Genomic DNA, 12,418 nt, shown 5'->3' with positions numbered 1-12,418 from the left:
AAAAGTATTTGAGAGCAGAACCAATAAAGGAGTCTAGAAATGTTGTAAAATGCTGAAAAGCTGCAGAATCATTCAGCATGTTGACTCGCCGTGAGTCATCCTGTGGACTACTCGTTCTTTGTGCAAGTATTGTATCTATTACAGGAAGACACAGCACAGCCAGGAAGGATAAATGCAATGGTCTGTGTGTGTGATCTCTAGCCTAGTCTAATCTTCTTCTGTTCATTATGTGTTTGTAAAGAAGTTATGTTTTGCTGCAGTGAAGTTTTATTCAATTACTGTGAAGACTGGTGTTATGTACTGAGTTGAATAGGATCCAAACTGCAGCAGTCTGATTGGTCCTGGAACAATAGGATTCAGAATGCAGCAGTCTGATTGGTCCTAGAACAATGCAGCAGTATGATTGGTTGGCAGGAACCACCCAATCCTGCTCCAGATAGAAGTGAATCCACAACCTGATTGGCTTACAGTAGAATTCCGTAATTAGCCAATCATGTGCAGCCCATTGTGCAAATAATGTATATAAAGATACTGTGAGGGGACTTTCATTCATTCCTCCTCACCACTATGAGCTGAATAAAGAGCATGAAATCACTTAGCGACTTTGAGTATATTTCAACTGTGTTTTTAACTTTGCTGCGCAACACCCCTGGCAGTCTGTTTTTCCTACTCTGGAGTAAGCTGCCTTGAGTTCAGCAGGGCTTAACTCCCAGGTCGGCAAGCATATAAAGATGGCTGCTGGATTTACATGTTCGCTGGGCTTTCCCGTGGAAGCCAAGAGAGAAAATCATTCTGTGGGGGCTGTGATTAAACTGCAGCCAAAGAAATGGCAAAGTATCATAAAAATAATTAAAATTATACTATTTACACCCTGCTCATCTGGCTGGATTTATATTTATTTGAGTGTGCACATGAAGACAATGATTATTATCTCATATTAAAAATTGGGAGATGGTGGCTCTTGGTACAGCCCTTCAGTGTACACTAGAGGCCAAAATTGTGGAACTTCTGGAAAAAATGTATTTCCAAAGTTTGATGGCTCATAACACCACTTTGTTTTGGCACTTTTTTCTGTGGGGGACACATACCCTAAAACTTTCGTGAACTTAATGGGAGAACAAATTCACTGTATTTATTTTTCCGGATTTGAAATTTATTTTCAACCGGTGGCGATTTTTCCCAAGTAAAAATTAGAGCACCCCTAAACATTTTTTTAGAAAAAAAGCACTGAGTTATACCATAAAATTATAAATCCATGGAAATATAATTTGATGAAGAATGTAATGCAATAACTTTTATATAGGATTATGTATTAAAATGGCAGTCATTAAGAAGAAACGTGAAACACACAGAAAAAATGAGGTATTCAGCTTAAATTGCCGTGTTGGCACTTCGCGATTAATATGTGGGTTTTGAGTTATAGTTTGGGCACTCGGTCTCTCAAAGGTTTGCCATCACTGGTCTAATGTGTTGCAGGGTATGGAGCTATGCAACCCCTCCCCCCCCCCCAAGCCAAGGAAGCAAGTTAACTATACAACCTTTATAGGAAAATTTTTCAATTTTAATTACATTTTTATATATGCTGGAAGCTGCTCAGAGTGACTGGGAGAAACCAATCACATGGGACAGGGTGTAAATATTATTATTCCTCCTTTCATTCCCCCCTTTCTTATTTTTTCTTGCAATTATTGAAAATGCACAGGAGAGCCTATAAAACTGTAGATCAGAGGCACCTTGTAAAATCCACAGCCATGAGGCCAAACGCAACATCCATCATCATTGCAGCACATCCTGGGAGTGGAGGAGGAATAGGACAATTCATTTTTAGGTTCCCCACCCCCCAATATATGCATCAAAATTATTTTGGTTCCATCAACCCAACCTTTCAGAATGTTTCCCTTATGGCTGAAACAAGCTACTGCCACCAAGACCATAATTATGACTGTCCGAAAAGCCAAATTTTTCAGCGGAGAACATTCTTCCGGACTGTAATACCTACTATATGGAAACTAGCAAAAGAACAACAAAAATGGATTGATTCTATGTACCCCAACAGTAGCCCAGAGACTGATACTGATGAACTGGAAGAATAAAGGTATAATCCCCTTTAATAAATGGATTGATAACGTAACACTTGCAAATTTATGAACAGACTGCTTACAGACGTAGACTTTCCATAAATATGACAATATTTGGAATGAGTTTATACAAAATGTAGTAGGCTATAAATATGTAGGATAAAATCAAATTTATAAAAATGTATGGGTTAGGGTATTTCTTTGTAATTGTATATATTGTTTCTGTCTATCTACACATTGATGTACCTTTTCATTTTTCTTTGCATCAGTTTCTTAGTATATTATATTAATACCAAAAATTAAATAAGGGGTGGGGAGAAAACCGGACAGAACTTGCTTTTTTCCTTCTCCCTCCCAGTCCCCTTTTCCTTTACTGCTATGTCTTTTGACTTTACATATTGAAGGCCCAAGGCTTGCAATTCCCATTACACCTGGTTGCTAAACACAATTACAGAACATGTGGGTGTGTTGGAGGGCTGTAAATCATCCTACTCTTGGTGGCAAAACTGACAAAGTGATCCAGTACAAAACAAACCGCTATTAAATGTTGTATAAATAAGATTCAAAACCTCTTTTGTAGTGCACACAATGTTGTATGCAGAGAGAATAGGAGTCACAGCAAACCCTATGTCTATTTTCAAGGGAAAGTTATTTAAGGGACAACACCACAGTTCAAAGCTCCCTATTCATGTAAGTGTAATATATTGCATTTGTTTATGTTCGTTTCTTTATCCTTTCTTATTTCATTGTTTCTATTTATTTATTTGCATTGTTTTATATGTTATGTAACTCATGTATATTTGTCTATGTGTCAATTAATAAAGATTTTCTAAAATTTAAAAAAAAGGAACGGGGGGGGGGGGGGAGTCCAGCCTTAGCCTTGCCTCTCCAAAAGCTTGTCAGTTTGCCTGGAATGGGGGTGGGGAACTGGCTGCCCTTTAATTTTGGGAGGGGTGGGCTTTGGAAATAAACACACACACACAGAGCATTGTCCCATTATTTCAATGCTAAATGCTACATCCTATCTTGCTAATTTTGTCCTGTATTTCATAGAACTGTAGAGTTGGAAGAGACCTTGAAGGACCACCCAAGCCCATCCCACTGGAATGTAGGTTCTTCCCCCCCTCCCCATCTCCCCCCCCTCCCCATCTCCCTGCCAAGTTAGGGATCCTCTCCAAATGCATGTGTTTGAAAGGGAATGTGAAAGGTCACTTTTTTAAAAAGCTCTGGGTAGCCAAGCAGAGACAGAATCAAATTTGAGAGACCATTCTGCGAGGGATTGTAATGGGAGTGCCTTGAGCACCAGATAAAAAAACTAAACTCCCCCCAACCGCACTGCCCCACCCTGTCCTGTATTTAGCAAAAACAAACACAGCAGCCCAATAGAAGGGTCATCCAGCCCAGTCTTGAACCCACAGCCCTGAGATTTAAGTCTCATGCTCTGCCAGTTGAGCTCTCTCCCTTAACGTTACTTCATATTGTATTGGTCCCATTAAGCTCTGGGATTTGGAGGGTTGGTGGCAGGTCTGAGGTGAAGCCTGTTCTGCTGGCAAGTCACCAGGGACACAAGCTCGTGGAGGGAAAGGAGGCTCCAAGATGGCGACTGCTTAGCAAGCAGGCTTCGGAGCTCCGCAGATAACAGGACTGTAATTAGCGTTGATTCCACCCAGGGAAGTAATTTTTCCTGTTTTACTTCTCTGCTTTTAAACTTACCAACCTACTGAGATTCTAACAGCACCTTCTTGTCTATGCTATGAGAAACATCTTGGGCAAGTTCTGCGAAGCCCAAGCTGGTCACCACTTGCACGCTTCTCGTCCAGGGCAGCCAAGTTGCACTCACAGAAAAGTCTACCAGGAGCTCCACCTGCTCATGCATGGAGAGGGACTTGTAGTCTCAAAACATCTGGAGGGCCAAATTTACCTATTACCTGCTCTACATTTGACATCGCCAAGAAGCGGCATGGCCTCACAACAGATCAGCGAGTATACCTGAAGGAGCGTCTCCACCCCCATCGTTCTGCCCGGACGCTGAGGTCAGGCTCTGAGGGCCTTCTGGCAGTTCCCTCACCGCAAGAAGCAAAGCTATAGCTATAGGGAACCGGTTAGAGGGCCTTTTCGGTAGTGGCACCCACCCTGTGGAACGCCCTCCCATCAGATGTCAAAGAGATAAACAACTACCTGACATTTAGAAGACATCTGAAGGCAGCCCTGTTCAGGGAAATTTTTAATGTGTGACATTGTCATGTATTTTTAATCTTTGTTGGAAGCCGCCCAGAGTGGCTGGGCAGACCCAACCAGATGGGCGGGGTACAGTAAATTATTATTATTATTATCAACGAGATGCAAGGATGGACCTGCAGGCTTTCATGGATGCAATCTGCTTCCTGGCCCATCATCCCTGACCACTGGTTGTATTAGCTAGGGATGATGGGAGTTGTATTCCCCAAACATCTGGAGAGCAGAGTTTGCCAACGCCTGATGTAGAGGATTGTCTGCAGAGGCCATGCTGAAGCCACAGTTGCTTATATTGCTGTTCCTGGTGGCAGGGGAAGCAAACTGTGAGGGAATCATCCTTTTAGAGGCAGAGCAGGCTCGCAATGGCACCATGAACCAAAGCAGCTCTTGAGGCAAAAGACTGACAGAGCGTTCTCCTTCATGGAGAGCACGGGTTGCAGTGGGATTAACCAGACACCCCTCTGTTACTGGGAGTTAGTTTGGATGGCCACCGTTGTGATTGGGCTCCTCTGGTTGCTGGGGAGAGTTGGCTGTTGCCAATTTTGGTTGACAGCCTTAGTTCATATATTCCCAGCGTGCAGCATTGAGCTTCCTCTTTTCACTGTGTGCATTGGATCACCTGCCCACCCGCCCTAATTTTAGGACATTTTTTGCATTTTACCTTGCTATGCCTGTCATGGGGTCGTCTGCTTTTGGGTCAGGGGCCTGGTAGGAATTTTGTCCATTTGGCTGATTGGCTGGTGCCATTTGGTTTTTGCCTACTGCGTAGCATATTGTCACAACTTGTAAGGCTGCAGTTAGGCATTCGTTTTAGAAAATTGGTTGGTGGAGGGGTATGGATTGGCTGTGCCTGCCCCTCCAAATGCTGCTGCTGCAAGCGTATGCCGTTAAAGGAATCCAGGAGCTCACCATGCTTTTGTCCGAACCCGTCAAGGGGCTAGGGCCACGCAAGAGCCCCTGGGAGCATCTGGGGAGAGGTGAGGGTCTGGCACCCAACTCCATTTACTCCCCATAAAATGTTTTACCTTACTGACTTTGCAGGCTTGCATTTACGGTCCCCAACCCTAATCTACGGGTTGCCATCTGATTGGATTTTATTCTAACCCTGATCTGATTTGAGGATGTATTTTAATTGATTGTCTGATTTTATGTTAATGTGTTATACATTTGATGTTAGCCGCTCTGAGCCTAGCTTCGGCGAGGGAGGGATATAAATAAAATTTATTGTTATTAATAATAATAATAATAATAATAATAATAATAATAATAATATGTCAGTTCTGTCCCTGGGCGGGAACAAATAGTCGCAACCAATGCCTAAGCAACCACTCACATTTTGCATTTTAATAAAGTTGTGGCCAAAATTATGCCAAAAACCTTAAAATTATGGTGGCAAGTGTGAATTTATTAGGGTGGCTTGGGGACCTCGACACACAATGCTGCATTATACAGGACAGCTGGCAACTCTGTGAATTCTATGATTCCTCAGCGTGCATCTGAGGCCCTCAGCAGCAGAAGCTGCAAGGAGGGGGGAGGAACAGGCGTCTGAGGCTCCAAGCCCTGCCCATGTGCTCCAGCAAGCTCCGCCCTCCTCCTCCGTTACATAGAGCCGGACAGAGCTGCTTTCCCCCCTTTTCCTCTCGAGGCGCAGAGAGGTGCTGAGGACCACGGATGAGACGCATGCGCAGCACCAGCCGCCACTGGAGGGGCTGCTGCTTCTGCGGGGCTCGGGGCGCTGGCTGCCGCAGTAGCATCTCTGCTCGGAGGGGCCAAGGCAAGGAAGGCGAGTGCTGCTGCTTCGGCTGGCGAGGCCGGGCGGGAGGCTCTCCGCACCAGCTGGCAGAGAGGTACGCCGACCTGGCCGCCAGCCACGCCGAGGCGCTGAGGCTCGGGGAGGAGCGTGAGCGCCAGAGCGGGCGGCTGCGGGAAGAGAACGCGCGCCTCAGGCTGGAGAACCGGCGCCTGCGCAGGGAGAACCGCAGCCTCTTCCGCCAGACTCTGAAGCTGCAGCCCTTCCAAGAACAGGAAGTCAAGCCTGGAGAGGCGGGGGGAGGAGGAGGAGGAGGAGGAGGAGACGGCAGCTGTGAAGATGGGGAGCCTGCAGGAATCACTATTTCCTCCCGGGAAGAAGAGGAGCTGATGCAGAGTGGTGCAAAAAGGGCACGAGTCGGAGATGGAGGCAGAGGGGATGCGCCTGACATAGCCTGATGAAATCTCCCAGGAGCGTAACAAAAGGAGAGTTGGATCTGACAAGACTCCCTTTTCCTTCTTCGCTCATCCCTCCGCCTCTCCCATCGGAGAAACTGATGCCTGAATCTGGCACCTCCTGGAGGAAGACTGCCCCCACCCATCACGGAGGGAAGCATCCTCCCCCGTTTGTACCTTTCCCCCCTCGCAGGCAAAACAAAAGGTTCTGGTTGCCTGGTTTCCAGAAGCTACACCCCCCCTTGTTTACCTGCTTGCAGGAGGATGTCTTTGCCACCTGCCTTGTCCCCAAGGTGCATCCCTTGGGAGCCTCTGCTGATGCAAGGAAGTCATGATCAGCACAGCACCTGCTGGCAATAGCCTCAAAAGCATGGGATGGCGTAAGGAAAAGACTTACTCGTCAGTCTTCAGTTTAACAGCAGTCTTTGGAAGGCTGGAATATTTGCTGAATTGCTGGCCTTAAAACAAATTGCCTCTGGGGTTAACAAATCTTTGAAAGGCTCTTCAAAAAATAAAATTTGCGATGCACTGGATTGCTCTCCGTTGTACGTTTGTAATTGTTCCTGTTACAGCTGCCAGCTTTGCAGTCCAAACTCCAGGAACATGTTTGATTCTTGGGGAGGAGGGTTGCCTGCTAAGGAGAGGCTAGTTTACAGGATACAAAGCTGGGCTGCAGTGCCTATATACATGCTTACCTGGGAGTAAGTTATTAAAACCATTGGGTATGTTTAGGAGTGCACCGCTAAGCCAACTATGCTGCTCCAGTTTCTCTTGTGGGTTTTTTTTGGTGTAAAAAAAATAAAAAATGATTTGTCTTGCAGATGCTATACTCTTTTAAAATGTGGCTCTTTTGAAGGGGGTATTATTGGGTTATTGCTTTTATTTTTATTTTATATACTGTGGTCTTTTTATGTGAACTGCCCCGAGACCTCCTGGTATAGGGCAGTATATAAATTCAATCAATCAAGAATGATGTATCCATGTTCCTGCAGCAGAGAGCCCACCTGAGTTTTGAAGTGAAGTTGGCGCAGCTGTATTTTGAGGTTGGAAGTCCTGAAAGGCTGATACTGCAGAACCCTGTTTGATAGATATTTAGTGAGCCACAACCACATACAGCTCATATATATTCACATACATTTCAAGACTACGGTTAGCTTATTTTTTTGTAAGGTAGGCCCTTTGGCCAGTGTACTTGTGCTGATTTAACACAGTTATGGAGATTACTCCATAATGCAATGTTCTTTAGGTCTCTTTGCACGTCCTGAATCTGTAAACTGAACAAAAAATGTTTTTAACAACGGTCTAAAATGGCACAATTCAGCCTAAAAAGGTTTTCTTTGTCCTTGGCCATTTGAACACTTTACAACCTCATAAGTGTGTTTTCATTCTTGGGAAATGCTCCCCCACAGATGTGTCCAGCTTCCAAGAATGTGTGTTCAGAATTACATTCGTGTAATGCCTGCTTGCAAGCCCCGCTTTCTCTCGGGGGGGCTGGGGCAGCATCAGCAAGGGGTTACGAAGGAGCAGTTCATCCTCTCACCTACACACCTGTCCTGCATATAGGGCACTACTGGGGGTGGGGAAGAGAGGGGATTACAGCAAAGGAAACATCATCCTTGCTGGGCTGGAACTGAGCAGGCATAACGATGGCTGTTCTTCCTCCAAGGAGCTGCCAATGCTTTCTCCACACCATTTGTCCTTCACTGGGCTCGGCCTTCCTGCTCCACAACCCTACTGAAGAGCGGAGCGTACAGGCTCGTGGATCTCGAAACAAGACAGTAACTGCAAGCAACAAGACAAGGACAACTCGTCTAATCCTTTGCTGTCCAGAGAAGCAAGAACTCAAGGGTGAGAGGGGCAGGAGGGAGTCTTTCCCAGATCTGCATAAAGACACAGTTATTAAACCCGCTCTTTAAAGCTGAATCAAAGCAAATGGCAATCCGGGAGGGGAAACTCAAATAGACCTTTACAGCAAAGATCGGGATGGCAAGCACTAAATGTAGTGCAGGGGACTAGGAACTTGGGGCCAGACAGGCAATAGTGGGAATACCCACTGCCCCAGCTTAGGTGAACACCAGCTGCTGAGGCAACTTTAAAAAGCCAGTCGGCCAAGAGGGAAGGGCTGCCAGCAAAGGGGCAACAAAGGAGCTCATCATCCCCTTTGGGTGTTGATACTTCAAGGGTGGGACAAGGGTGGGGGCCAGCCCCCTTTTTTGGGGGGTCTGAAAAATGTGCCAAGGAGGAGCTGGGGAGAACCTCTATTGAAGTAGTCAGGGCAGGGGGCAATATGGTATGAGGGGGGGAAACTAATTTAATCGTGGGGTGAAGCAAGGGCCAGGGTTCTGTGGTTACAGTGGTTCACGTACATATCCAATTAGCTTTGGCTGGCCTTTTAAGGCCGCAGGGTGGCTCTGCCGCCTCGCACGGCCTACACCAGGCCTCTGGCGACCCTGGTGCCTCCCCTGGGCGGCGGTGGGGGGGGACACCTGCAGCCGGCGGGCATACTCACCCCCCCTGAGATGGCCCCGGGGGACAGTGTGGGCCTCTGCTTGCCCCCCTACCCCCCTTAAACTGTGTGGCGGGGTGGTGGCTCCGCATCACGGGGTCCTGCCAAGCTGCTGTAGGACTAGTCCCTGTTGGGGGCGTGCAGGGCCTGCTTGGTGGTGGCTCCATGTCTGCAGCCATTTCAATGGCAACCGCATGGTGGCAGCCTTTGCGCCGGTGGCCACATGGCGGCGGCCACCCTGGATCTGGCTGCATGGGCAGTCATGCCTCGGTGGTCCTCAGGCACACCTGTGGCCTCATTAGGTTATGTATTGGTTTTACATCTCACCATCATGGCTTGCCAGCAGGTGCAGCGGACAGCAGGCATCGTGCTCATTATCGACGAGGGGAGACTGCCCATGGACCTCAACTGAAATCTGGGCAGTGATTTTCTGAACTATTGCTTGTTTTATTTTGCAGCCTTCAGTAGCGATTCCTGCTGCGACTCAGTTCTTGCCTTATCTCCTCCCCTCCCATTATTTGTACCCTTACCTTTATCACTAGTGTGTGTTTGCAAATTGATAGCGGGCATTTCCTACCAATCACTGCCCCCCCCCCTTGTTTTACGGATTCCCTAGCATACCCTACTCTATTAGCCCCACACCATGCCGCCAAAGCGTCAGGCTGCTTCTCCTCCCCGCACCAGAAGGGGCACTGTAAGGGGTGCACCCACCAAGCCCGCCCAGAGTCAGGCCACTGGGCAGCGGAAGGTGCGTGCGACCAGGGAGGAGCAGCCCAAGCCCAAGAAGACCGCGCCCAAGAAGGCAGCGGCACCTAGAGGGTCTTCTGGGTCCATAAGCCCACTAGCCTTGGCAAGCCGCGCCAACAAGGGGTCGGCTGCCAAGCCGAGACGTACAGAGAGCTCCTCCTCTACCCGCTCCTCCCTTAGTAGCAGTCCCTCGCACTCGGTGCGCGGAGACAGTAGGGATAGGACCATTGCCCGGCTGAGGCGCCGCCCGGAGCGGCGGGATTCACGCAGAGGGCGCTCCAGGTCACCTCACAGCCGCAGGCAAGGGCGCAGTAGCAGCTCCGCTGACCGCTGTGCTCAGGAAGGTGGATCACGCTCATCATCCGCATCCACCAGGCTCAGAGGTAGGTCCCCACGTTCCAGCTGCTCTGCCAGGTACAAGAGTGACAAGAGCCCTGAGTCGCACAGATCGCGTCATCGCGGGAGGAAACACCGCAAATCCAGGAGGAGGGGCCACAAGTCCAAGAGAGACTCTTCGAGATCATCTAGTTCCTCAGGTAGGTCCAGCTCCACTGATAGTGAACGGGGGAGGAGTATCAAAGGCTATTGGGTTACAGGCCCTCACGCCCCAGGGCTGCCGCACTGGGTCTGGCGGCGCCGCAACCGGAGGCATAGGCGTGAACATGGTACTATCATGCCATGCGGTGAGGAGGGCACTGACTCCAGAGGTAGCATTAGGAAATCCAACTTCAAAAGAACCGACCAGCCCCCAGGCCTTCGCCTGCACGAGAAGTTGCGGGAATGCATCCTTAATGGGGAGTTTGTGGATTTGTTTGATCTGCTATCCCCTGCCTCTTTGACATGCCTAAAATCTAAATCCGCCGAGCAGAGAAAAAAAGATAAAAAAGTGAGTGTTGAGCGTACCTTTCGTAATTGGCTCACTGCATACACCACTTACATGGGTATTGTAGTCGCTAGTTACCCTGACGGGTTGGCACCTGACCAACTACCTACTTATCATCCTAAAGGCTGAAGCCATGTCTGGGGGGGAGGCGGCACTTGCCTATGACCAGGCATTCAGGGAGCGGGCGGCAGGGGACGACACAGCTAGATGGGATATCAAAGATGATGACATGTGGTCTGAGTTGGTTGCCCCGTTCCTCAAGAAAGGGCCCGACAATGTGAAACAGTCCAAATATCAATCCAAGGCCCCCAAGAGATCTTGCTGGGAATATAACAATGGTTCCTGCTTCAGAGAAAAATGCCGATTTGCTCATGAATGCAAGCGCTGTAGTGGATCTCACCCCACCACAAAATGTTTTCGGGGGAAGAAGTTTTTTCAAGGCCCCCACGGATCAGGCGCAGGCACATTTCAAGACAAAAGAGAGGCCGGAGCCTCTACAGGCTCCTCTGGCACACAGCAAAGCAAAAATAATGCCCGCAAATAGGGCTCTCCTTTCCCTAGCCCCCTCACCCATATCTATATCAGCAATGCTGCCTTTTTTACACCAGTACCCCAATAAAGAGGCAGCAAAATACATTGAGGAGGGCTTTAGGGAAGGTTTCCGCACCAATCCCCCCCCCAACCAAAAGTCTGTCCGAGATATGCCACACATTGCCGAGAAGATCACCAAAAAACGCTTGCTGGGGCGAGTGGCAGGTCCCTTCACAGAACCTCCATTTCCCACCCTCATAGTGTCTCCACTAGGTATCGTACCTAAGAAGGCCCCAGGCGGGTTTCGATTAATACACAACCTTTCTTACCCAAAGGGTGAGTCAGTAAATGATGCCATTCCCCAAGAACAATGCTCAGTCAAATATGCATCTCTTGACCAGGCAATCAGGCTGGTTAGGGAGTGCGGCCCGGGCGCGCGCTCATGGCAAAATGTGACATCGAATCGGCCTTCCGTTTGTTACCAGTCCACTCCAGGGACTTCTGGTTGCTGGGTTTCAAATTCCAGGACCAATGGTACTTAGACAAAGCCATGCCCATGGGCTGTTCCATCGCATGCGCTGCATTTGAAACCTTCAGCACATTCGTGGAATGGGCCATGAAACGCAGGTTGGGGTCCCACCGCATTTCCCATTACCTAGATCACTACTTTTTGGTCCAGCCAGCGGGCTCAGATGCGTGCGCTAGGGCGCTGGCATGCTTCACTCAGCTGGCGGCTGAACTGGCATCCCGCTGGCAGCGGACAAGACTGAAGGTCCAACCACTGTCATCTCATATCTGGGTATTGAACTGGATTCTGTCAGCCAAACCTCTCGCCTGCCCCTGGCCAAACTCGCCACGTTGAGGGAATTGATAACTACCATGATGGCCCAGAAAAAGACCACGTTGCGTCAGGTCCAGACACTCTTAGGACACCTCAATTTTGCATGCAGGGTTATCTCGCCCGGTCGCGCCTTTTGCGCACGCCTAGCCCGTCTCACGGCTGGCGGTGTTGCCCCCCATCACCACATCAGGGTCACCCACACCATAAGGGAGGACCTCAAAATATGGCTGACCTTCCTGGAAAGTTACAATGGGGTATCCTTTTCACAAGATTGGCTGCTGCCTAAGGAACAGCTACAGGTGCACTCTGACGCCTCTGGTCGCTTTGGCTTCGGTGTCTACTTCAGGGGTCACTGGTGTGCGCAGCCTTGGCCGACATCTTTGCACGTGGAG

General features: G+C 48.7%; 2 protein-coding genes across 2 annotated transcripts; both read left to right on the top strand.

The window, feature by feature from the left end:
* The first annotated feature begins 5,912 nt into the window (after positions 1–5,912).
* TUSC1 (tumor suppressor candidate 1) lies at positions 5,913–6,655 on the top strand. Its single transcript, XM_081177295.1, has one exon. It carries the CDS (start codon positions 5,985–5,987, stop codon positions 6,519–6,521), a length of 537 nt encoding a protein of 178 aa, XP_081033421.1. The 5' UTR covers positions 5,913–5,984; the 3' UTR covers positions 6,522–6,655.
* Positions 6,656–9,045: 2,390 nt separating this feature from the next.
* On the top strand, positions 9,046–11,059 carry LOC308577143 (uncharacterized protein). Its single transcript, XM_081177160.1, has 2 exons — positions 9,046–10,992; positions 11,037–11,059. Exon 1 carries the CDS (start codon positions 9,668–9,670, stop codon positions 10,781–10,783), a length of 1,116 nt encoding a protein of 371 aa, XP_081033286.1. The 5' UTR covers positions 9,046–9,667; the 3' UTR covers positions 10,784–10,992; positions 11,037–11,059.
* Positions 11,060–12,418: the final 1,359 nt, after the last annotated feature.

Source organism: Podarcis bocagei (genome assembly GCF_964188305.1).
Source record: "Podarcis bocagei genome assembly, chromosome: 17".
NCBI classification, from domain to species: Eukaryota; Metazoa; Chordata; class Lepidosauria; order Squamata; family Lacertidae; genus Podarcis; species Podarcis bocagei.
This window is presented reverse-complemented; position numbering and strand designations above follow the sequence as displayed.